Below are 27760 nucleotides of genomic sequence, written 5' to 3' on the forward strand. Positions count from 1 at the left end.
GTATACTCATACATGTGCAATTATGTCCAGGGTACTAACTATATATATGTTATATTATTAATAAATACTAATGGCTGTTATTATTCAAAGTAATTTTACTGAATTTGAAAATATTGTTGTTAAGTAAACTTAAAAAAGACAAAAACCAGAATATATGCATAATTTAATCATAAAAATAGTGCAAACATAATAAAAAAAATCATGCTGTATATATATTAATAGTTTGAGATGCAATAATATTCACGCAAATTTAAAATATAATTTTGTTACTACGCAACAAATCCTTATAGAGATAACGTCTACTATATTATACTACCTATATTTGACTTTGCATGCGATTTAGTCGTTAGATTTTTGTTTTCCTGAGAATTGTTTCAAAATAAACCAAATAGAAAAACCAGTTAAACACGATACTTTTTTTTTTTTAATAGCAAATGCATTTGATTAGGGATAGTATGAAGCTTATTTTATATTACCCTCCTTCATGTATATTGTATACACTACATAATTGTAGCTTACTATTATAGCTAGTGTAGGTACACCCACCTATAGGTGACATTTGGGTTCAATTATCTTTTCTTGTAAAGACCAAACGATACTTTTGTCTTTCCTAACTCAGTCAAAAAAGTGAAAAGGAGTAAAAGAAAAATGAACAGTTTATGAGTGCATACTAAATAAATATATATTATTATTATTCTATTGAAGTTAACTTTTTCAATTTGCATTCTTATTTTTAAAATTTTCAATTTCTGTAGCCCCTATTACCTTTATTTTTATCAATATTATCGTATATGCGCATCCACTATGATACGATATATGCAACCTAAATACAGAGACTATTTTAGCGAGGCTCTCCCCCAATTGCCCCAAAAATAATGTTACATGCATATATGAATCGTACTTATATTATACCGACAGTTAGGCAATGAAATCATGATTAGAAATATCACTCACCACATGTATGGAGTCCGAGTCCGACCGACGGAGGGCGTCATGCCGCTGGCCTACGGACACCGCGGCTACGGTCAACTGGTTGTAGTGGTGCGCTGCCGCGGCGGCCTGAGCGCTCTGGTGTAGGCTGTTGAGCGTCTGTGAATACGGGTCGTTGATGTAGTCCATGGCAGACGGCGAAGACGCGTTGCCGGCGGATGGCTGATGGTGATGGTGGGCCGGTGGGAACGGCGGCGGGAAGTACGGTGGCTGAAAGTCCTGGTGGTGTCCCATGTTGGAACCGGCGTTGGTGGGCGTCGTGTTCCGGTGGTGGTGATGGTGGTGATGGTGGTGCGGGCTAAACGGTGACGAACCTCCGCCACCTCCTCCGCCACCCCCGCCACCACCTCCACCGCCGCTACCACCTCCCCCACCACTGCCGATAGATGCGACTGTACCATGTCCGGCTAGCCGATCCTGCGAAAAAAAATCCAAAATTAAATAATTAACCAACACTATATGCCTATGTAACTATATCGTTAAAATAAATAAACTCGTAGTAGAAATATTTTGTGATAATATTATATAAGCAATGCGTACGTATAAAACTAATATAATTTTCTGTATTATCGCATATTTTATTAAGGTTTAAGTAGTTGGTAGCCTTTAAGTTGTAGCGTTCTTTCATCCATATACCTACAGAAATCCTGGTATCTGACATCATACAGACTCACGAAAGGTGGTCCAGATCTCGCACTATTCATCTTAATTAGATTCATAACAATTTGGCGTTAATTTTTAGATTGTGAATTGAAATAATTCATGTCTAGGTAGGTATCGCAGAAAACGTATAGTATTACGCATAACTGTAGTCACGATGTTATGGAAGGCATTTATCAAAAACTACAATATTTTACAAATTAACGACCGTAACTAGTCGAAAATAGTTTAATGCATAATATATTATGTACAAGTTCAATCAAAGTCCAAAAATGAAAACATAATATAGATTTAATTAAAAAAAAAAAAAATATTATTTTTGGAATATAACATCGGAATATAAAATATACGGTACCAACTACCAACCTATTTGTATTTATCGTCACACGCGTGGTGAATCTAGGAAGTTATTATAAGACTAAGTCATATAATAATAATATAATAATTAATAATATCTACATACATAGTACCATAATAATAAATTATATTATACGCATTACAATGATTTGAAATTCGTTCGAAAATAAATCAGAACTTCCCGTAGAAAGTGGCATCAGCCGAGTAAAGATAAATAAGTAATAATCAAATTCGTAAAAACGCTACCGGATCGATATATATATACCTATCTGGCTACTTATAATAACATAATTATATTATATTAAAATATATACACATAATATAATGGACGCGCGCGCGCTTACTCAATTGCATTAGGTATAATAATATAATATTATAATATATATATATACATGTATGTAGATATGTTTAATATTATAATATAGTCGCGAATTGCAATAATATAATTAGTAGGTCGTTTGTAAAGAAAGGAAAAAAACAAATAATAATATATTTAAAAAATATAAGCTATTTTCGGTCCAAGCGCGCGCTGTTCGCGTATGTAATAAGTAGAGGTACACGTACAATAAAATCTTAAATTAACATGCACACGCATGGCGTGTTTTCGATCCATTAAACGCATAGAATATAATATAGTGTATATACGCGCATATATCGATAAACTCGTTCTCGAAATTTAATCGAATTTGTACGTCGAGTCTATTATATGGGCGCGTGTGTATGTATTCCCGACGACACGCGCGCTCTGATCTGGATTTTATGAATTTAACGCAGGTTTCTACATCGATTTGCATAAGTGAAATTAGATACGCATGTTATAATAATATAATATGCACATCGCAGGTTTAAGAAATATAATATTATTATGATAGGCAAGATAATACGCGCATTTTGACCAATCATTTAATTCAGTACACTTAAGACATCAACGACGTAAAACTTTAAAACGCAATAGTTATAATATTATGTACCACATTTACGAAAATAAAAATTTATCGTTCCTCGCCAAACATTATTATGAGTAGAAAAGTTAGTAAATATATAACTGGTTAACTGACACCTGTTATTTATGAGGCGAGTGCGTAGAAATTCGTCGGATTTTTAGAATTTAATTACAGAATTTTATATAATTATTTATATGTGCATATATAAATATAACATAAGTAGGCCGATCTTAAATTATTATCACCAATGTATAGTTTTAAATGTGACAGCTAGCTTGAAGAATACTGATCGAGCTAATTGCGGCCCGAAATAGATTCTCATAAGTCATCATTATAGAAAACTTGTAAAAGATTATTTTAAAAAAATGTGTAATTTTTGTAAATAAAATTGACTTCTAAAATTAATGTAGACTCTTAAATTATTATCACTCAATGTATACTAACATATCATACAACTCCAATGAGTATACCAACTGGCGGCTAATAGTACCTATTATAGTAATGTATTATAGTAACCTATATTAGTATGTATAATACTAATAATATTATACATATTAAGTAGTGTCAAACATACTACTGAATATTGTCAAACATAATATTGATTTATCGATAGGTCGAACAACATATTATTATACTATGTAATATGTGGAGCCTTAAATATATATTATATCATTGGCAACCGCCATACATCAATATGCACAAGATACAATCGCATATTAAAATAATCACCAACTCCCAGATCGAGGTTAACCGTTATTATTTGTAACAATAATAAAATATGTATGTTTATGACGTACTTCACAGAAAATGCAGTCTGCGCCCGATAACCCCGCAGAATAAAATAATATAACACATTATAGTTAACGCGTCAAAAGAATTTTATAACCATCGTTTGTAATATGTTCCAGTGGAAAAACTAGGATTTTTTTTCAACTAGAAGAGGGAGTACCAAAACTTTAAATGTAATATTATTGTAATACTCGTACAAAGAAAAAATATTGTCCAAAAAAGGTCCAGAAAATACTATCAATAATACTCAATCAATAATGAACTTGACATTTAACACTGTTAAAAGGGCACCGTAATCCAGAGATCATCGACTTCTGTTTGCCACTTGTATGATTCTAACGATTATTACGTGTTTATAAGACACCTACAGACTACGCGTTAAGTAAATATACTGTCGCCACAACATATCTAAATCCAATAATCAATGAATTTATGGATTAACTATACATTTATAATGCGAATTTATATTATATTATTTTACTGATACTGGATCATACTATACACAACATAAGTAGATTAGGTAATGAAATATCTACACATTATACTCCATTACTACAATATTCAGATGATCATATTGTAATTTTCAAGTTTATACCAAGTTAGTGGAAAAAAATTGTAGTTGATTTGTTTTACATTTCCATCGATTTGAATTTTAAAACATTTTTTAAAAAATATGAACAGAAGAGTCACGCACTAAACGCGTATCAAAAATTTACGCTGATGAAACCTATAAGCATTTTTTACCTATACTATATCTAACGGCTAACCTACATCTGTAACGGCACAGTCCTTATACATATAATTATAAAAATAAGCTATAGAAGATAGAACTAAATGACCGACGTATTATCATTAACATATCGATAAAATGAATTTTAACCTACATATATCATAATATTATTGTAGGTATATAACAATTAATAAGCGGTTTTCTGGGAAAACAAAAACAATAAAAATACAAGACTTGTTATAAAATATTGAATGATATTAAATTATTTTTTTTCATGATAACGCCAACGGGCAACATCTTATACGCTAGCTCATAGATGCATCGTTTGTTGGTTCTTGGGACTTATGTCACATTTTGATTGGGCAATTTAATCATGGTATTATTATTCATTAACAATGATTTAAAAGAAAATTTCAAGTTGGACAAAGCTCAGTTTTTGGACACGACATAACAGATAACATGGTTATTATACCACCTTTATTCTGTCTCTTTTGATCGATATTCATGTATCATATGATTTCTCATATAATGCGTGATTTATAACCATTATATGTCTGATTATAAATGAAAAATGAAAAAATCATCAACGCTGCCATTGCTACTGTAGTTTTCCGTAATTTGGGGTGAAATAAGTCCTATATGAAAGATATTTATATGACCCAGACAATATATTACCTATAATATATAATATAACAAAAATATTATATATGTATGCATAAAATATCATATATATTTTCCTGCGAATGCGGTGGTAAGCGTACATACACACACTTACACGAAAACCATAATAACAAACTTGTGTTATTATTATTATTTTCTTTTAATTATATTCAGAAATGCACTGCCGCAAATGATGATTAGGAGACGCACGTTATTAGAAAAAAAATACGTATAACGGTGTGGCTTGCTCGCGTAACGAATAAATATGAGGTCAACATAAATGAATTTTGGCCATGGGTAATTATATTATTACATTATACCATAAGTAATATATATTAGTTGTACGAGTATGTGTAGCGTACATATTATTATTGAGCACATGCGTAGTGCACTGTCTCGCCAGACTGTAAACAAACGCATTTAATGATATGAATTATTCATTCGAGTCGTTTCAAAAAAAAAAAACAACCCCGGCCTATATAACTACCGATGACGGGTGATACATTTATTCAATTCTTCGTATGTACCATGCTATGCCTACTAATTATGCTATGCCGCCTTTAATATAATATCAACTATCAAGTACCTATGTATTGGAATCGGAATTTTTTTTTTATTTTATCGATTTCGATATTTTCTACGAGTATAATACCTATAATACGTTATTACGCAATATCTGCTTATATAAATATTGTACCTATTGTTATTTTATAGCCTATAGAATATATTTTATACTACTATATTAATAAATTGTTTATTGTACGAACAATATTTTTGGTGTGGGTATAAATTATAATAAATTAGGAATTCATAAATAAATTATTATTTTTTTTTTTTAAATAAGTTTTGAAATCGAAATTGATCTTCTTTATATTAATAATAGTGATAGACAATAATATCTATAATAATATGCAATGCTCACAAGGGACATTTTTAATTAATCGAACAATATATAGATATGTATCGGTCCATTAGAAAGCGAATTTATACATAACAAGTTGTCATACGCTGTATTATAATATGTTACATATACATTGTACCTATACAATATACATACTACGAAAGTAGTCGATTTTGTAAAATAAACCGTTAAGGAGCCGATGTGAAAATTCTTGAGTAGACTTAGGAAATATACTACTCGCCAAAAACGAGAGCCCCGGTAGTATTTAGCGTCAGCGGTGTCTCGTCTGATGGTGAAAAAAAAAGAAGAAAATCAGACTTACGGTATAGTCGACTGCCGCCACTTAAGGAATGAAAGGACAAAAAATAAAGTAAATGCGTATATAAGTGACCTGCAATATTCGGCAGGTATAGTTGTATATATAGAGTCGCACGCACACATCAGTCGTGCCGAAACGTCTTTATACACACACACACACACGCACACATATATTTTGTAGGTACCTCTATAAGTGACCGCGAGTGAGTGCATGGTCATGGGAGGTTAGGGAGGGGACGGTAAAAAAAAGTGCACGGCACCAGACCCTTTTAGAGAAGAACTCGCCGAATAATAATTCGACGATCTTCCCGGTCTTCGGCTGATGTGTACATATATAACCACGTTTCGACCCGATAATACGACGACGTGTACTTACTATACTACCTATATAATAATATTGTGTGTTTGACGACGAGTCGTAATAATTATTATTGTCGTACATTAGACAAATTATTGTATGCGTCGGGGGCTAACCGTTGGACCGGTTTTCCCTCCTTTCCCCATTCAGCTGAACGCGTTACCACAGACGAGACTCTATACATTATATTATATATTCTTGTTGGGTTGATGAATTGATAATTCGTTCGGTCCCAAATGTGTACAACTGTAACTACCTACTACTTACACATGTATACATACATGCAACAACAGTAATAATAAGTGTAACAGTATTAGCAGTTAATAATATATCAAAATGTTAGGGAAGGAAAAGCAGGAACCTAGTATAATAATACGTAGAAACAATGTGTAGGTCTTGTCCAAAAGTTTTTACATAAATCGACAGAACTAAAAATATAATATGAATGTAGATTGGCCAACATTAAAGGCATGGTTAGTAGGTACGTAGCTGTTTTTTGTACAATGTGTCGATGTAGTGTACTCCGTAATAATATTATAGTGTGTAATAAAAAAAAAAAAATAGCCAAATGCAATTTTTACTTAAACTAATTTAGTTTTTCTTATGAATAATAAAAAATGTTTTGATTGCTTAGTGGCTAAGGTCCTAACGCCGCATTTAAAGGTGTTGGGTATTTTGCATTTTTCGTTGAGTTCTTATTTGTACTTACAAAATTACAACATACTACCAGTAGATGAGTTTAACCGTCCTAGTGTTTATTCGTAGGTTTAGTATATAAGTGAATTTTTCTTTATCATAAGAAAACCATGTGCAATTATTTAAGTATGTTAGATTTTTAGTCTATCTATAGAACTGTTTTTACTTTACTTTTTATTATAAGATTAACTTAATTTTTTATGTATTGTGTTTTTGATTTCCTTTTATTTAGACTTATTTTTATACCATTTTATTTGTAATTTGATATTAATAATGTCTTAAATTTTAGTATCTTTTTTGCATTTAAGTTCGTTTTATCACTTTTCTATTAAATTGTCGTGTCCTAGACTCCAAATTAATGTTATGTTTATTCATAAAATGCGTGATTGATATTTTTTTTTAATCTGTTTTGAAATATCTGTAATATTCCGTATTGTATGTTGTATTTTCTAAAATTATTGGTGTGCCAAGAGTGAGGATATTCTTGTATAAATATTCCCATGGTCATTAATGAATTAAAAGACTGTGCAATAGTCGTTGTTTTATATCTACAGAAACATACTCATCTAGTCACCTTCTATACACATATTACACTTATCGATAAAAATGTGAATAAAAAATAAACTCAGGATGGAACCCCCGGGTGTATTTCGTTTTCGTGTGTGTGTTGAGCGCGCGCATGATGATATAATAATACGTATTATAATATATGTATTCCCATTATTTCGATTTGTATACCTATGTGGCTACGTAACACGGTAGTGCTGCTGCGTGTCATGTGCTACACTTGAGAAATACTCAAGCCGTATATTATAATAAATAAAACAATTAACAAATCGTTTATATTATATTATTATTTTGAACGACGAATACGCGACGGTGCGGCGTGTGCCTTTAGGCTGATCGATTTTCATAATTCGAACCACGCTTTTACACACTAAACACGCTCAGGTGGTCTCGCTGCCGCCGGTTTTTCACCCGTTTTCATATTTTATATAATATACGACAATTATCGTTATAATATTATGTACGTATATCGATCGGAATTCGAGATTGCCCCACGCATGCGTAACACGCGCTCGGTCCTATAGAAAATGATTTGACCGTATATACGCGTAATATAATATTATACTAATGTTATGTGACGTGAAGGAAGACGCGCGCGTAGGTATTATAATATAATATAATATAATATTATTTATTATTATGCCAACTACCAATCCCGTAGCGCTGTAGACACTATGCGCGTGTATGAAGAGACTGATCTACGAACTCTCTGCGTCGATCTAGATAATATACATACATAACAAGTGGGCAGGCGGGTGGGTAGATAATATCGCGGTCGAAACGATCAAACAGTGCGATAAGACGTCATATTATTCGATACCATTTTACTTAGCTAGTATATATACTCATGCAACATAAAATAAAACTTTATTTTGACATTCTAATCGACATAGGTGTATTATAATATGTATTATTAACGCGTGCGCTGCACACATAGGTGATCCTAAAGGTTTAATCGGTTTACAACGTGAGCCGTGTGTATTTAAGAAAAACATATAAAAGAATATACAGAGCGCATGCATTTTTATTAAGAAAATAGCATAATAATATTAATACAGCGTAATTAAAGAATTATCGTTGTTTTAAATAGGAAAAAATTGAGATTATTTGAATGACTTTTGTTGACTATAAGTCTAAAACTTTTTAACCATAAGCTATTACCACCCTTTGTACACACACCTAATTAACTAAATCTGATTTACCTACATCATGTGTGCTTTTTACAATTTACCTTACTGTATTTGAATACTCGACACAACGGATTTACTAGTAAAATTGAACTTTAAAAATATATTTATATAAATATAAAGTGTGAATAACGACATAACAAAGATAATTTAATTTTCTTGTTTTGAGTTCGAATAAATATTTGCTCCCCGGATTCAGTGATTTATAGCCACTAATAAGTAACAATCAACCTAAAAAATAGTCAGAAGAAAAATTATTGACGGCGACAAATATGCTTAGCGAAACACTGTATTTATTATAATCTCGCAGCGAGCGACAGTGCATTTTATTATAGTTTTACCGTTGCCGTCACCAATAACCGGTTTTCAGCTGCCACTTTTACGGAAGGATAACAATAATAAAAGAAAACTTTTCGACTTTCATCGCGCGGATCCACTATACAATACCGTGCTACAAATGCTCGTGTGACGTAGATAAACTCAGTTTTATTTTGAACACTTTTTGTTTGTTTTAATATTATTAAATTTTGATCTGAACGATGTGTACATCGGTGTAATAATATATTATAATATATGTATGATGAGTTTCCCGCACAATTTGTTATTATTATATTAAGTATTATCAATACTCGATACGAAGATGCGTGTCATTTTTCATACAAATTTTTGCGAGTGATGAACACTAATTAATACCTGTTTGTTTAGGTTTTTAGTACATTGTATGCATGTTATTAAATCAATTCCATGATAATAATGCGTGTACCACGCCGGTAAAGTATATCTGGAGAATGAGGTTTTTTTGTGGAACCTGCAACTTACATGGCTAATATATTAAAAAAATCGAATACAGTTAAATCATTGTTTTGCACATTTGATCTATTCATCGTTTATCAAAATATTCGATAGTGTTGATAATCAATATATTGATATTACGATAATTATACAATTACGAGGATATTTACGACCATACGTTAAAAAATTCATATTAACATTATTTCATAACGATTAAAAACTTTGTTAACTTTTTGAGATGTATTTTAGTACAAAAAAAATTATTTGTTGTGAGGAAACGTTATGTGTGGAACAAATAAACTTAGTATATGATGTATCTTATTATAATAAAAGTAAACTTTTAATTCGTTCATTCTTCACTTCTTAGAAATATTTTGTTAATGAATATTATATTAAAGTAGTAGACAATCTTTATACATTATAATATTGAGTATATATAAAATATTTGTCGTCTTTATTGCTCTGGAGTCTTATCGTTTCGAATAAATATTATAATGTGTACCGTACCTACTACGTACTAAAAAAAGAACCTCATTGCCTATCATAATAATATCATTATATAATTTATTGAATTATCTACGTATATGTGCACCAGTGCACCGCTTACATATAAATTATAACCTATACCAACAGTGTTCCAGCACACACGGCGGACGAATTATTATCGGTAGCTCGTGCACCGGGAATCCGCAGAGCTGCGCGCGCGATCAGGTCTTTAATATAGGAGTCGATTATATACATGCACACAGACATTACCTACATTATATATAGGTACCTAATGTATAATATACGTTACTCGGAGAATTAATAATAATAATAATATAATATTATCATCATCGTCGTCCTCAGCCGTCACTAATTTCGTGTCGTTTACGTTTTGCAGCAGGTACAGGCTAATTAAGGCGTGTGTTATCGATTTTTTTTCTCTTCCCAAACTGAAGCAATAAATCTTTATTTATTTCAATCTTCCACTTGAGCTTTTTTTTCAACATAATAATATATCTACGGAAGGTGCCCGTATAATAATGTAGGCGAAATTTACGATCGATGTCGTCACTGTTACTGTTATTATTATTAGTATTATTATTACTATTATTTCGACTCTTATTGAAATCGTGACCGAATTTCGAGTTAAGGTTTAGCATACAATTTCTTCGGGCTCACCACGAGAGATCAGGGCGAGAAGTGAAGTATGAGGCCGATTTTTAACAACTTCCCATCGATCCGAATGTGTTCGTCGGACAAATAATCGTTTGGTGGGGATAATCGATATTAAACCTAATATACACATATATATGTATAATATACTTACCTATCACCTATATAACTTAATCGATTCAAAAACAATAGTTACAATAAAACGGTAGAAATATCCTTTGTATCGTTTTTTCCACATGAATTTTCGATAAATATTATTAATTTTCTATACGGTAACTCCAGCAACGTAAGTACTCTGTCTATAAATATAAGCATATTATTGTAATATAGTTTACGCGTTGATACTACGGCATTTGTATTATATACATATATACAATAATATATTATAATTCGATCAAGTGCATATAATTTGCCTCCGTACCGCAAGGTTAAGTTAGCATGAACACCGCACGACGTTTAGTCACTGTCAAAGTAATAATATTATTGATCTACATCAGATATTGTATGTGTGTGTGAATGTTAGAACACGCAAGCCGTGGGATTTGCATTTTTATCATCCGATCGACGAAGTAAACAATGACATCAGCGATAATAACAAACAGATCGATCAAACGGTTTTCTATATGTGTATTCATAATACCTACTTATTTATATATATCATAATGCGCCCGCGCGTTTTGCATCATCCGGTTGATGGAATCTCACAGGTTCACCTATATAATATTATTATATACAATTTGGCGCACATCGGTGGACAAGAAACAAACTATCCATTACAATATTCTATCTATTTATAGGCACTCAGAAGAAGATAATGTATTTTATTTTTTATAGTATCCAGTCATCTCACTAATAATAATAAATTATTTTCTATAATCTATAATATAATAGTATATTGCAGCTTCTAGCACGTATTATTAAAAACGTTCGATATTTACGATAGATTCTTCGGTACTATTTGACATTTAGCTTTAGCCCTATGTACAAGACATTATTAAAATGTTGAATTGATACGCAGAGTCGGGTCTAATGTTTACAATAACAGTAAATAATAATAATCTTTGGACCGTCTCCAGCAAATAAGGACCTTGCTGCCGACTCGACGGTATATAAGGTAGATAGAAGTATGTATTATACAATTTATTTACAAGTGTGTACGGTACTTGACGAATGACTTGAACGCGCGCGCTGTATACAATATACATGTTTACAGTACGTACATACCGGGTTTATCGGATGAATCGTGCGATTTTGTCTAACATCAGTATACCCGACGCGGATATTGTAGGTAGTTTACGCGAAACTGTTGTAACATTATGTTGATCTATTTTGATTATATCTATAATACTACGGATTAGCACATGAACCAAATGCCTATTATAATTTGAATATCATTCTCGTCTTTCGAACGGCTTAAAACACACTGCACGATGATAATATATTATGTCGTAAATAATTTATCATTTAAATACTCGTACACACATGCTCACGATATATGCATGCAGGTAAAATACATAAATCCACATTATATTATCTATATAGGTAAAATTGATATATATCACACGCGTTCGAACTTTATCTTCGAATAGAATCTAATTATATTATATGTTATAACTTATTAAAATAAACGTGGACGACATTAGGGTAAAATATGTAGTTTTTTATTAGAAATTCTTGAAGTTTTTAGCATTTTTTACTGATCGCAATATAATATTTGCAATAATTAATAGAAAAAATACAATTTCGGAATAAAATGTACAGTATTAATTAAGCATTTTAATTTTTTTTTTTTATTTTTGTTAGACACGATACAATACAATAGTTATATAGAAATTATACATAATACACGTTTTTGAAAATTTGTTATAATGACGTATTATGGTACATGAAAACTATCCAATTAAAATTGAAGATTAGGTAGATGTAATATTGAACAGCAAAGCAAAACTTTGGTGAGTTTTTTATTATTATTTTGTAGATTATATTATATTAAGTACTATTGCGATTTTAGATTATTTAAGCCGTGTTTTAACGAGATAATAATATACCTATACACAAAGATATCATTCATTGAAGAGATTGATGCAATTATCAGGGTTTATGGAAATAATACTAACTAAATACTTCACTTACGAACAAAAAATTATGATAATACTACGCCTAACATGCAGCAGATAGGTATATAGACTCTAACAAAAAATATAATATATAATTATATAGGAACAATTTTAATCGATCCTACCTCCATAAAATTGTTCATGTCATACTGGCACACCGCCAGTTTCGTTGCTGCGTGCGACACTTTTTACGCACTTTATGCGAAACCGGAAGGAAACCCACGACGGGATTACAACGTATCGCGACGGCTAAACGTGACGCTCGCGCAAACGCCACGGCGCTTACAGATGCGACCGATCCACGCACTTTTCACACGGTATCGTACACCGGTAGATGACGAGACGATTATTCGGACACTTTATACTTATAAAAATATATTATATAGTACGCGCAGGACGATTTCGAGAACACGGGACCAGTGGTTATGTATCACCACAACGATAGAAACGATAAATTGACGACGATGTATCTTTCGAAAAGAAACGGCATACGAACGAAATCGAGATGTAACCAAACGACAAACCTTGAACGAAATGTGAGTGACAATAATATTATTAATCACAACAATTTTAGATCGTAATAACACAACAACAATTTATACTTTATTAATAATAATATTATATTATTATGATATTAGAAGCAAAGACGACGACAGGGCATTTACGATATTATAATTTTTTAGTGTCTGGCGCGAGTGTGCTCGTATCCGGCGGGCCGCGTGACGACTGCCGGTGGATAATGCAGTACGTGCGTGCTAGCTACCTAAACGGGAGCGCGGCGGCGGCGTTGTCGATGCGCGCCGAACAACCGTTGTTACTGGGCAGGCCTCGGTCGCGTTGGTGGGGCCTCGGGTCCACCTAGCGCGTATCCGGGGTCCCACCTTCCGGGCCCGGCAAAAAATTGACCGCGCACGCGCGCCGTATATAACTTTATTATAATTATTATTTTTGTTGTTTATTATAATTAACGTGACGAAAAGTTTAATAATATATTATAAGTTATTACTATATCTATATATAATTTGTTGACACTATAGATAGGGTTAAAATTACGATTCATACTAAAAATAGTCAAATTACATAGGTATATAAACGCGACAAATACACTTAAATTTGAACGAGGGTAAGAAAAATTGTTCAACTAAATTAATTATTAAAGTAACAAAATAACAGAAATATTTGACTTAAAAAAACTGCATGAAATTTGCATAAAAAATCAATTATATAATTAATAAAACTGCTAAGAAATTCTCTCAAAATAAAAAAAATTTATCTTCTAAAAACTGTTTTAAAACAAAGAAATAAATATTATTTTACTAAATTTATTGCTGTATATGTTTAAATAAAATGTATTCTAAGGATTATAATAAACTGAAAAATCTTATTGCAATATATGTATATACAATTCAAGATTTTTATTAGAATTTATAAAAATAGAAAATTAGTTCTGTATATTTTAATTTTTAATAAGTAAATAGTTAGCTATTATTTATTTAATTGCAATGCAATAGTTAGTATATTTAAATATATATATATAAAATAATAAATATTAAATAATGTTACGTTATAGGTATTACAATAACCACATAAGTATAATATTAAAAATTAAGTCATTGACATTTAATACTGATACTGAGTTAAAATAAAAATATTATGCTATATATATATAATATTATAATTTACGGGAATATATCAAATACGTAGATAGTTGAATGGTTCAGATTGCCTTTAAATTCGATAACGTAATATTTAAAAGTGAACTATTATAATATCATAGAAATAAGAAATTAGAATAACAGTGGTTATCTGCAGGTAACTCAATTTTATTAATTGAACAAAAAAAGTAGAATTTGTATTATATTGAATTTATGTCTCGATTGCTTCTAAAGTAGCTAAGATTATTTTTTAAGTAAATACCAGTTATTATAGAAATTTAAGATATTTTACATTCCGTGTACCTATAGATTTCGATGTGATTTTTTTTCGTACCTAGTATAATAATTTTTAAAAATTCGTGTTATTCTTCGCGTTTACACAATTGATTGAATTGTAATGTGACGCCTTTTAATAGAAAATAACAATATAAAACAGGTTTTCGATATCAGTCCAAAAATATTGCAACATTGGTTAAAATTATACCCCCGTCAGAATCTCGTTAAAAGTTAGTCTTTTTTTTATATTATTGCCTTGTTGTACTTTTATATTGTAGAGGTATATTAAAAAAAGTATTAATTTTCAAAGACTATCGATATCTTATATAATATTATTTGTGCATAGAGGCGAATATAGGTATTATAGGTACCTATTTATTTTTTACCATTTTTTAATGGGAAATCGATACAATTTATATAACTTAATTATAGGTCAACACTCTACTTCATTATACTAAACGTAAATTACAAATTCGTAATTCTTAATTTGTACCAAAATGGAAGATGTTAACCTTCAAAATGGTTTTAATTACATAATATTATATGTCTCAATTTGTAAACAAATTAAATAAAATTACCACAAATTAAAAAATATAACATTAATTTAATGAAAACTCGATGAAAATAAAAAACATCAACAAAACAAAGACATGTGATTGAATAGAAATCTTACACATTCTCAGAGAAATGGAATTCTATAATGCAAACAAATTTTAAATTTATTATGTTGAAAAAAACTATTTATTAACAATAAAATATGTTTAATGTTGTGCTAAATGTAGGTATACACCCGTTTTTCACGCACATTAATAGCCTAATAATATCTTATATATACCTAGGAGTGTATACATATACCATTTTCAGCAATGTAGCTATATTTCTTCAACGAATTTGATGAGTGCCATGTATACCTTAAGTGGTTATTTTAGTTTCATGAATTAGCGCTAAATTGTAAATTAAAGCTGACATTTGGGTAGTGTTAAAAGGAGTAACGGTAGGTCGACGGCTACCGTAAATTAAATTACCGTTAAAAAAAAAGGAATACAATTTTTATTTGTCGTAAATTCGTATAACATAATAGCTATTCTCAAGTTGAGTCTGATTACCTACACCTCCAACTAATTTTAAAACAATATTGCTTTCTTCATCTTATTATGAAAAAAAAGTTCAATATAGTTTTGTCATATATATTATTTACATTACACAAAAGACAATAGTATAACTTTATATATGTACTATTATATTTTATACATTATTTAAACGCAAATAATTAATATAATAAATAATTTTAATGATAAACACGAATTTCAATTAAATTCAAATGTCACATAAATGATAATTAAAATCAAAAGTAACAGTAAATTTAATTAGTATGATTATCTTAATTCATATTTAATAAAATATATACTATATAGGTATATATTATAATTATTCAGGACTCATATCAAACAATATATTTTGGTGATGAGCCACGTGTGTTGCGAGTAAATAAATTCATAATTATTGATAACTATTCATAACATTAAAGTTTTTAATTAAAATTTACATACTATTTAAACATTTAATCTACTTTAAAGTTTAAATGGTGTAGGTATATGTATATATATGGAATGTTTTACTAAAATAAGGTTGTGCATAATGTTTATTACAAACCGTAAAGTCGTTTTAAACTATTAAATGCGGGCTATATATACATTATATTTATGTATAAAATTATAACATTATACTTGTTAATTTGATTTCTAAGAATTCGATTCAAAATGTGATTATGTAAATGATCAAATATTTTGGATTAAAACAGTTTTTTTGATATTAAAATCAAAATATATATTTTTACGTATTCATAATTAGCTTAGGGTATACACTATATATTATTTTAGAATGTTCTGGTATAGGAAAACCGTGAAGTGCAGTGGTGCACACGGGCGGTAACGTGATACAATTTATATAAGTTGCTATAATATTATAGTTGCCTCGCTAGAAAAGGTTAACATATTCATGAATTCACTATTTGTAAATAATCAAACCGTTGAGCGGGTTAACCGCACGTATTATTGCTTAATATTAATAATTTATTATGTTTATATATTATATTATTATGGTAAGGTAATAATAATAATGATAATTGTAATGATTTTTATTTTGATAATTACTTTATATGCGTATTCTATTAAATTTCATGTGATGCGAGACACTTATAAGAAAAATTTAATATTATAGCTAGTGTAATCGTAATGATGTAGTAAGTATTATAAATAATCGAAACCGTTATTGTTAGATTAATTATTTCGTAATTTGTCAAACGATTTGGCATTATAGATTAGTTCTATATCTAACTTCTAATATATTATACTTAAATAAATATATGACAAATCATAAGTTATTAACAATGCAATTAATGAAAATTTATTACATAAATGAAGCATAATATTAATTAATCCCAGGCATTTTTATATTCTGCCAAGCCACATGCAAATTTTTAGTAACTCTAACATAAGACACATTAGACACAACTTTATATCTGTTGTCAAATCCAAAATGTATTTTTGAACTTTTATCGGAACCTTTGAGTTTTTGCTTTTTCTATACCTCATACCGGAGAACGAATATAATTATTATCGCTATTTTAACGTCATATTCCGACTGAAAATAATATAATAATTGGTATCCGGTTCCACGAGTTAAAATATCTATACAGCACTTAGCCGTATTTTTATTTATTTTTTATCGTCGAACGAATCCGCCGCGATGTACCGATTTAAGAGATTATATAATATATAAAAGAGAACGCGACCTTTGTTATATTTTTCGTCGTGATTTTTCCACTGTCCACAAACAAGAAAATAATATTTATGTGCTTGCGAAGGAAAGAAAACCACATAGATGTAGGTGCTTGCCTATATACCTATATTGCAGCCATCGCGTTCGCCGCCGTTGCGGGGTTAAACGTGAAGAATTTTCGATAAGAATCATAATATAATAATAATAATAATAATAATAATATATGGACGTGCGTTATAACTTATAATATTCACTATACGCCGACAGACTGTGTTGTGTTGTGTATGATAGCTACAGCGGTGTTTTTCTTTATTATTATTTTTTCTATTGTAAAAACGGTGCGCCGCCGCCATCGTTGGTCAACGCCTTTGGTCTATTGTCATTATATACATTATATTATTATTATTATTATTATTTGGCGTTTTTCGTCGTCGGATCATTATACTCTCTTGCGGGCTCGCGTCGTTGTCGTCGTCGCCATCGCCGTGTGCGTATCAAATGGCGCCCGATGTTAATTAGCGGATTAAAGAAACGGTAGCAGCTATCCCGCGGTTCAAAAACAATGACGCTCTGCACGTTGGTAATAACGCGGGCCAAAACGTACGGAAAATAGCTGACTGCGCGTGCCGGAGGTGGTAAAAATTCGATTTGGACGGCGGACGAACGCTCGAGATAAAAAAATAAAATAAAATATAAAAAAAAAAAAACAAAACAAAACAAACACCGCCACCGTCGCCACGGTCGGGATAGACGTCTATTCAACGGCGGCAGTGGTGGCGGCGGCGGTGGCCGTGGCGGCTCGACGAATAATGACGACGACGACGACGCGAGCGGTAATACAATGGCCCGAGACGCGCTGCGGAGATCGCGCGGGCTCCTGTGCGACGAAAATCAATTGAAACAATGGCCGTATAGGAAATGTATTATGTATATGATAATCATAATAATAGTAATAATAATAATAATAATAATAATAATAATAATAATAATAATAATGATAATAATAATAAATAACAATAATGCGCTCGTCAGTGTGTGTGTGTGTGTGTATTGTGAGGGCGGCTGTGTGAAAATATTATAACCGATCGATATAATAATAATATATAGATTGATGACGACAAAAGACTACTGGTATAATATTATATTGAGTGCAGGTAAAGTAACGCGTAAGTTACTCATTACGACGATACATACTAATAACCTAGAAATTATTATTTTAGAACGATTATACATTTATATAGATATAAAACCAGCAAATAAATTATACCTTTTATTCATAATTTGGTATAAAATCTCAAAAAATAATAATTCTGTAACGCAATACTTTATATTTATATATCGTAGACAGAAGTGCTTTACAATTTGTATTTTTCAACAAGTGACTTGAATCGGTTACCTTTTAAAAATAACTTATTACTTACTCGACTCTGAATTTATGATCTACGTGCGATCTACTATATAGCAGTTAAGATAATATCTCTATATGTACAATTTTTTGTTATTATTTTATCAATCAATAATAATGGATACCAACTTTAAATTCCCAATGACTACAATATCGTCGTATTGTTTTAACGTAAACGTATTACAACATTTACGACTACCATGATCAATTCAGTCGAATCGGTGAGGGGAGGGGAAAAATTCTTTGATCAGAAAACCACTTCTCCTCCACGAGTGCACAAGTGACTGCAATGATAACGTCGTTATTGCCTACCACGAATCTCAAAGATGAGTGTTTACGATTTTCTCCAAGCCATGTCATGTTATATACAAACTTATACGAGTATTTATAAGTACTTGTATTTTCTAAGACAAAATATTTTGATTACGCTAAGTCTAAACGCTTTCGTCATAGTAATTTTATTGGAAACGGTATTTTTTTTTTGTCTACATAGGAATGAATTAATTAATTTTTCTTTTTGGACCAAAGTACTAGTAAGAAAATTAATCGCGTATAGTATAGCGATGATTCCTTTTGACGCGATGAATATATTTCAATGGAAAGTCGGTTCGTTCCGATTCACTATTGTTATCTGATTGAATTTAATTAAAAATCGTAATCTTAAACTTTATTGTTGTACTACCATTTATACTACCTGTCCGACTTACGCGCACGCATTATTAACACCGAACTAACCACGATGAATAAATAATATAATGTAGTATTCATTATGCCTGTAGTATTGAAGTAGGTATAACAGAAAACCATAAACAGGTCTGCGGCCTAATGCTGTTTAATCGAAATTTGTATTTTAATTAAAAACACCATATTTAAGCGATTTTCGGGGTGGCAGTGTACCTACATAGAGTGCATGACTCGCGCGTATTTTATATTCCAGTATTATATTATGACATTGCACCACGTAACAAAATTGTAGTCAGTAGTAACGCGGAATATAACAATAGTACTATATCTATAGAATTTGAATACTGTTATCAACAGTGTATATAGTATATTGCAACTTGTAAGCAAGGTTATACATTATAATCAAACATTGACGCTCATGCGGTATCAATGAAGATTAAAGTCACGCGGGAGTGTAGTTATAAACGGGACTCGCGGTTTTTTTGGAAGCAATTCCGAACGTAATCGGTTCGCCGACTCCGGCCGGTAGAGAAAGGTCAACACATTTGTTGATCATCAACGGTTATCGATCTCCGGCTAGCCCGAAAATCGTCGTCGCGCGCCTATACAGATGACGTGATGCTGCGGCTTTGTCGGCTGGACGAGGGTACGGTGGGCGGGTTATTTTTCGAGCCGGTTATAAAACTCATATGTACATAATATATATATATACCTATTACATATACATGTGTACAGTGTGCATATATATAATACGCGTACGTAGGTACACTCGCGCACATAGATTTACACACTTATACATACATATACACACGCGCACGCGCTCGTGCACACATATTATAATGTATACATATATCTGTATATATGTATATATATGTTGTAAATAGTAAAACTTGCGCATGTGAGTGTACGTTTGAGAGTATATGTGTTTGTGTGCGTACAGAGTGGTCTGGAATGTTGTCCTAAGGCGAACCCAGAGGCCAGGCCCCCGAAGCGTAAGCGTATATACACATTTATGTACATACATACATAAATAAATATACATACAGGTGGTATCTTCGAACGGGGTCACGGGAGTCAGGATTCAGCGGCAAGAGAGAGAGAAAAGAGTATGGTAAGAAAAACGAAAAGAAAAAATACGCGCTCGCCGGTAGTCCATTTTGAGAGAAATCGACGAAAAAAAAGCAATAACGTTTATTATAAGACGCTGACGCACGCGTTAAATGTGGATTACATTTTAATATTTAAGCAAAAATCTGGTTCACATTCCTCGAATAAACCGGTATTTAATGAATCTGAATAATAATTGCGGACGACGGAGGCAATCTTAACGAGTGGTGGCGGCTCTTATATGTTTATATTATTATCATACATTTTTTCTTAAATACTAAACTACATTTTAATATTACGCCGAGTGTAGGATTTGGAATCGATTAACTATAATATATTGATATATTTACCATGTAAAACAAACGACACCACACACGATATGATTGGAAAAGAATTTAAAAAAGTCTGGAGAACCACAGAAGGGATCGTTTTGACAAATAAAACGTGATTAGAATCGATCTATGCATATAGCTTTATTTTAATCATCAGGCGAGTTTTCGCGACACATAAAACATTATGTATACAGCGAGTTGAACAAATTTGGATCGTGATTACGGATAAGAATAGAAATAAATTAAATAATGTATATTCGTCGATAGTGTTTGCTTTATACAAACGAATGTTGGTGACTTCAGAAACAGATAATACTGAATAAATTATTAAAAACAGTAGTATCACACAAAGGCTGTACAAAACAAAAAAACTAGAAGAACGGTATTTGAAAAATATTCGTTATAAGAATTAGTGACGCCTTTTGGAATTATAATTATATATATACACAATTATAATACATAATAATTACAAGTGATCGCGTGAACTTTATGTCTTTATGTAATGGTTATCGTCTTACGAGGTTGTACATTATGTCTTCAACTTCAAGACTCGAAGTTACATATAATGAAATACGTAAGTTTGTTTAAAGAAATTAATTTCAACATGAACAACCGTCGATTTTTATTTAGTGATGATTTGAACGAAAATGTTCAGATAATAATTATTAACTATATACTCCTCTAAAGCTATATCAATTTCATAATACTATAGTTATGTCTGCTGTTAACTTAACACGCGTAATAATTTTTTTTAAATACGTTCAATATTGCAACACGATTACTGTCCATTATTTATATATATATATATATATAATATACATCATATTATCAATAAGGGATTCATAATACTTTATTGCTTTTGAAAATTTGTTATACAATTTAAAATTATAAAATATCACAACACGTAATCGATATAATTAAATCAGATGTAGTTATGATAAAGATAGTATTACATGAAATAATATAAAATTCTTCGTAGTTTTGAAATAGGTATGTATATGAATAAGTATATGTTAATATGACGCAATAATCCAAGATAGTATTGTTTTTCGTTGTAAGTCTGTTAGGTTTAACTAACAATTAAAAATCACCTAGAGAAGGATAAATACGCATAAAAATATTTTCTCCTTTTATTGATAGTTATTATTATTTACTATAGTTGTATCCTATTAACGTGCAAATCATTAAACTGATCAGCCATCAAATTGTTCTTGTTTTTTTAATGGGTCTTGTACACTTATGGGACGATTTTGCAACACTAATATTATATGATGAATACTTATAACAACATAATAGTTAATATATAGATACGGTATCTATATAGCTAAACTCATTTAATAATTCTGCGCACATAAGTTCACGCTGATAATATTAAACCAATGTATATAGGACCAGTAGGTATACATTGTAATGTAAGAACAAGCAGCAGGCAGCGAAACAAGGAGCCATTATTGTACTACTGCGGTAACAATTGGTTAATGTGATCGTTTTTCACATTCTTCAGATTCTATCGTGTGCTTTCGGATTTCCTCGTCGTTCGAGACAGACGCCAAAGAATCCGTTCTGCCATTTTCCCCTAATCGAAACATACGAAACCCGAAAAAAAAGTCACTTATAGGCTAGGCAGTTTTCAAAGAGAGCCGAAAATAGGACAATCAAACGGATAAAAAAAAAAACATCAACAAATGTCGACGAAAATTGTGTGATTTCAAATTCCACGATGCATGATGGTCTGCAGTGTTCTCAGAATTTCATTTTACCAGACATCGGGTTAGCAGTTAACCGTTTTACCGTTAGCAGCATTGAACGATAAGGCGAAATCATCATCGTCGGCTGACGTTTTCTTTTCGGACAACGTATAAAGTCAAAGTCGCGTGCACCACTGGTACTTATATTGTTTTACGCCTATACATAAATCGACGTGTTTCGTTTTAGATTTTCCGCCAATTGCTGCAACTAGCGCGCGCGCGCGCATCAGCGCTTTCTAAATTCCAGATATTCACTCCCACAGTTCACTTGGAATGTGTATATATACGTATAGTTGTCCCATTGCCATATATATATTTGTGTGTGTGTATATGTAATATAGTATATTATAGTACTTGACGTACTTAGTGCAACATTACTTATATTCTCGTCTTCCTGTATACGCGTATATATACATATTATAGTGGTAGCATACGTTAATTATATATACGCATCTGAGCGTCGCTACATAATGGAACGTTTCGTTGGTTTTAAAGAGATGACTAGAAATGTCACGATGGAAGTTTTTCAGACTATGGTCACACAAAAAAGGTCACTCAGGTCGATTTCGCAGTAAAAGGGTCACCGCCGGCAATGGATGATGTGGGAACGAACGTGAGTGCAATTGATTCGATATGGAGAGAAAAATAAAATACGCTAATTTAAAGACCGTACTCATTTTTAAAAAAAATATTGTATTCAATTTCATCGTAAATGTATACAAGTGCGTTGGTGCGCAAACGTTTGGGATGCATATAGTATAATAAGTTCATGGCGCGTGCCTATCTATATGTACACACCGCAATTCAATACGCCCCATTATTATTAAATACCCGTTATTTATGACACCGTGAATGATTTTTATTCAGAGGAAATATTTTAATTATTTCAATTTTGTACAGCAGAAAGAATATGGAAAAATGTCAGTAATATGACTAATGCCACCAATAACACAAAAAAGTCATGAAAAAAAAAATTATGTATAATAAGGATAATACGAGTGTATGATATAATGTGTACCAATATACTGATACATCGAACATAATACCAGTAGATCACTGACGTTGATTTGTAGTAGGTATACGTTGGTATTATAAAAAATTATATAAAATAAATTAAATTATTACAGAATACTTATTTTATGTGATTTTTAATGCGTTGATAAATAATATATTTATGTAATACATAGTAATAATTATAATGAGAAGTCAATACTCGATACAGTTATAAATGTAGGTACCTACCTAAAGTTAGAATATCAATACAATCACAATAAGAATTCATATATTTTACTTTACTTGGACCAATTGTAATTTTAAACCCACGTTAAAAGAACATTTCTTGGAAAAAGATTTCACATCATTGATTTACTTGTAAATATTTTTTTATATAGGATAATGTGTTAGAATAGGCATTTTTTCATTGTTGTCTTGAATGAAACGGAAGTCAGTCCAAGGACAACATTTTTTCGTTTTGGGTCTGGGGAGTTAATGGATCCCTGTTGGATATAACAGGATTTTATTGTGCCTTAATGGTTTTACACGACAAAAAAAAATCGAATGGTCCGTATTCAATCTACCAAAATTGTTTTCTACTGATATATTATACAACTTAATGTTGGTATCTATTTTAGGGTTTTTAGGACTATAATAGGTAACCTATAAACGGGGTCTTAAAAAAGTTATAAATATTTGTAGACCTTGTACATTATATATCTATATATTCAATTCAATATATAATTGAAGTGTTTTCAATACACTTTAAACATATTTATATGCGTTTAATAAAAAATATATTGTTTTTTTTTTTTAGAAGCAGTGTACGTATATAATAAATAAAAAAAATCTAATGCAAATCTGGAAACACTTATTTAATAGACACCCAAAGAACACATATTATTTTGAAGATTTTAAAAATGCATGCAGAAGTACCAGAGACTATCTATAAAGTTACACACAGGATTTTACTCGGTAAGCCCCGAGACCTTGACAGTTCGTACTTCATTGCCGTTACGGTTGCAGAACGGTCATTGATACTCGAACGATGTCGTTTTGATAAATGGCGCTGAATTTAAAACAGGAACTTTCCCTACATGCGTACATACACACAAGTAGATTTAATGGTTGGACAGCAAAGTCGACGTTGTCAGATGAATATTTGCGCCAACAACCTAACGAGACAGACTTTCTACAAGGGCGGGGACTTTAAGGACCTAAATTGTCAATTAAAAAAAAATAAAAACACTACACAGAAATCATATATATTTTTCTAATTTATACTATTATTTTTTCATGTTTTTCGATAATAGGTATAGTATCAGCAATATACATGCCTATAACCATATGTGTACATGTACTACGTAGGTATACTGTAAACACTGCAGTCGATTCGATAATTGAATATTGAAATAACGGAATGGCTGTAAACTCTGACCTCTAAGACTATCGTCTATCGCGTTTGTAAGATTTCTAGAAAACCAAATGCAGTCTGCTTTGATACGAAGTATGAATAAACTGTAGTTTTTAGCTAGGTAAGCATAGCAAATTCGTTTCAAACGAGTGTTACAATTTTTTTAGAAACATAATAATATAACACTCCTATATAACAATATCATTCATCAATAATGTTAAAAAAAAAAAAAATGTAAAACCGTGTTAGTATAACAATCATATTAACTATATGATGATTTACGAAGACGCATTATAATTTAGGTCCTTGTGTCAACAATAAAATGTGTTTATACTGCAAAATAAAAACGATTTGAGTAATATGCGTAAAATCATCACTGGCTGTTAAAGTCTCTCGGTCATTTCAATTAAACACAACACGAATATGTACACCGAGAATTAGTATAGCTTTTTACATCAAATGTTAAATACATAAGATATAATATACGTAATATTCAGATTATTTATTTATTTATTCATATGGTATGATATATCCAACAGCAGTTAAGTATAAAACATAATAATCGAAAATAATTGGGGTTTAACAAAAGATCACTTCCATGCAGTGTACCCGAGCAGCGTCAAAGAGACCTCTGACGGCTAAAGATCTTTTAATAACTTTGGTAGCTGAACTATCTTAATTGATTTCCCGGCCATACATTAGAAACAACAGAAATAGCAAATCATGATAACTATTTTTGTTCATTTAATGTACTTGTTTATAGATATTTACCTACAGACTTAATTTTTATTTTAAAATCACGTCGATTAACTGATTTGAATAAACAATATACGTAGTGTATTTTTTCTATCAGACATCGGATTCGCACCAGATGGTGTGAATTAATCTAAATATATACGAAAAATTTACGTTAAATAAAAATTTTTTAAAAATAAAAAATGTTAAAAGGAATTAACGAGTAACTTGTTTCTACAACAAGAGCCAATGTAAAAACGATAACAATTTATATTTCTCATCAGCATGCCCAAGCGCGACGGCGGAGGTGGCAGAGATATCGTGCAGAGTGCATGTATATAAAGCCTTTCACTGTAGTTCGGAACAGCAGTAATAACGGCAGATCGCGATTAGGTTTCGATAAATGAGTATCGAAGAATTCACGCATTATATAATTTGCATAAAAATTACTGTCGGAAACAAAAATATATATAATTCAAAATAAAAATCCCGAGTTCTATAGTATATTATATTTTACGAAGTGTGATTCGACCTGCTACGAAACGCTATTGACAAATAAGTGGTTGAGGGTAGACGGTAGAGAGGAAGGGGATTTAATTGAGATAAATTGGAGGGGCGGTATGAGTGATATATATATATATATGTGTGTATAATACACACGTAACACGATAATAGATTATCGGAGATCATCGCAGCAGCGACACGTACCTCGTCGTCTGATTGCCTTAGGTCCTCTTCTTCCGGTTCATCCAGTCGATCGTTCCGTTGTCGGTGCCGCAAGTACAAGCTGTTTTCATGGCGCTGCAAATGCAACGGGGACAGAGATCCTCCATCTTCAACGATTTCCCTCTTACATCGTTTCGCGTTGTCACTGTCACTGCAGTTTTCGTTGTTGTTATTGTTGTTGTTGATGATGGTAACGTCGCCGCCGTGGTTGTCCATTGAACCTTCGTCGCCGTCCATGACCAGTATGTCTTTGATGTTCATAGCGACTTATGACGTCACATTATACTAATGTCACGTGGCCATCAATCGGGGTAGAGCTGGTTGTAGGTGTAGATATTATACGATTGATGAGTGAAAGAGGGTTGTTTCTGACAACGTGATCGGATCACGAAGATTGGGTGGTTATACGTAAATATGATACGATAAAATGATAAAAAATAATAATAATAATAAAAACAAAAATACACAGAAAAAAACTAGAGTGGTCACCGGCGGAAGGCTCGGAGCTATGTGTACGGTTTGGCCCTGAAGCGGTTTTACCTGTCTCCGTCGTATAACCGCAACGATATATCGATGCGCGTTATATTCGCGTACAACAATCGATAGTTGTAGCGATTTTGTTGGGTATCATAATATGCCGTACACTACACGTACGATTATACCATAGTAACTCGTGGTGA

At 31.5% G+C, this 27760-nt stretch overlaps 1 protein-coding gene across 6 annotated transcripts in view; it reads right to left on the reverse strand.

Moving 5' to 3' along the window:
• The window catches only part of LOC113552287 (transcription factor AP-2-epsilon), a 165371-nt gene that overhangs the window by 37096 nt on the left and 100515 nt on the right, over window positions 1-27760 (reverse strand). For 4 of the 6 annotated variants that reach the window (XM_026955108.1, XM_026955117.1, XM_026955100.1 and 1 more), the window contains one exon: window positions 955-1407. In XM_026955108.1, coding sequence (XP_026810909.1) covers window positions 955-1407 — 453 coding nt within the window. Of the gene's footprint in view, window positions 1-954; window positions 1408-13349; window positions 13919-27062; window positions 27594-27760 lie in introns of those variants that run through there. The other 2 variants (XM_026955093.1, XM_026955136.1) reach the window with 2 other exon arrangements.

This window comes from Rhopalosiphum maidis, chromosome 4 (genome assembly GCF_003676215.2).
Source record: "Rhopalosiphum maidis isolate BTI-1 chromosome 4, ASM367621v3, whole genome shotgun sequence".
NCBI lineage: Eukaryota > Metazoa > Arthropoda > Insecta > Hemiptera > Aphididae > Rhopalosiphum > Rhopalosiphum maidis.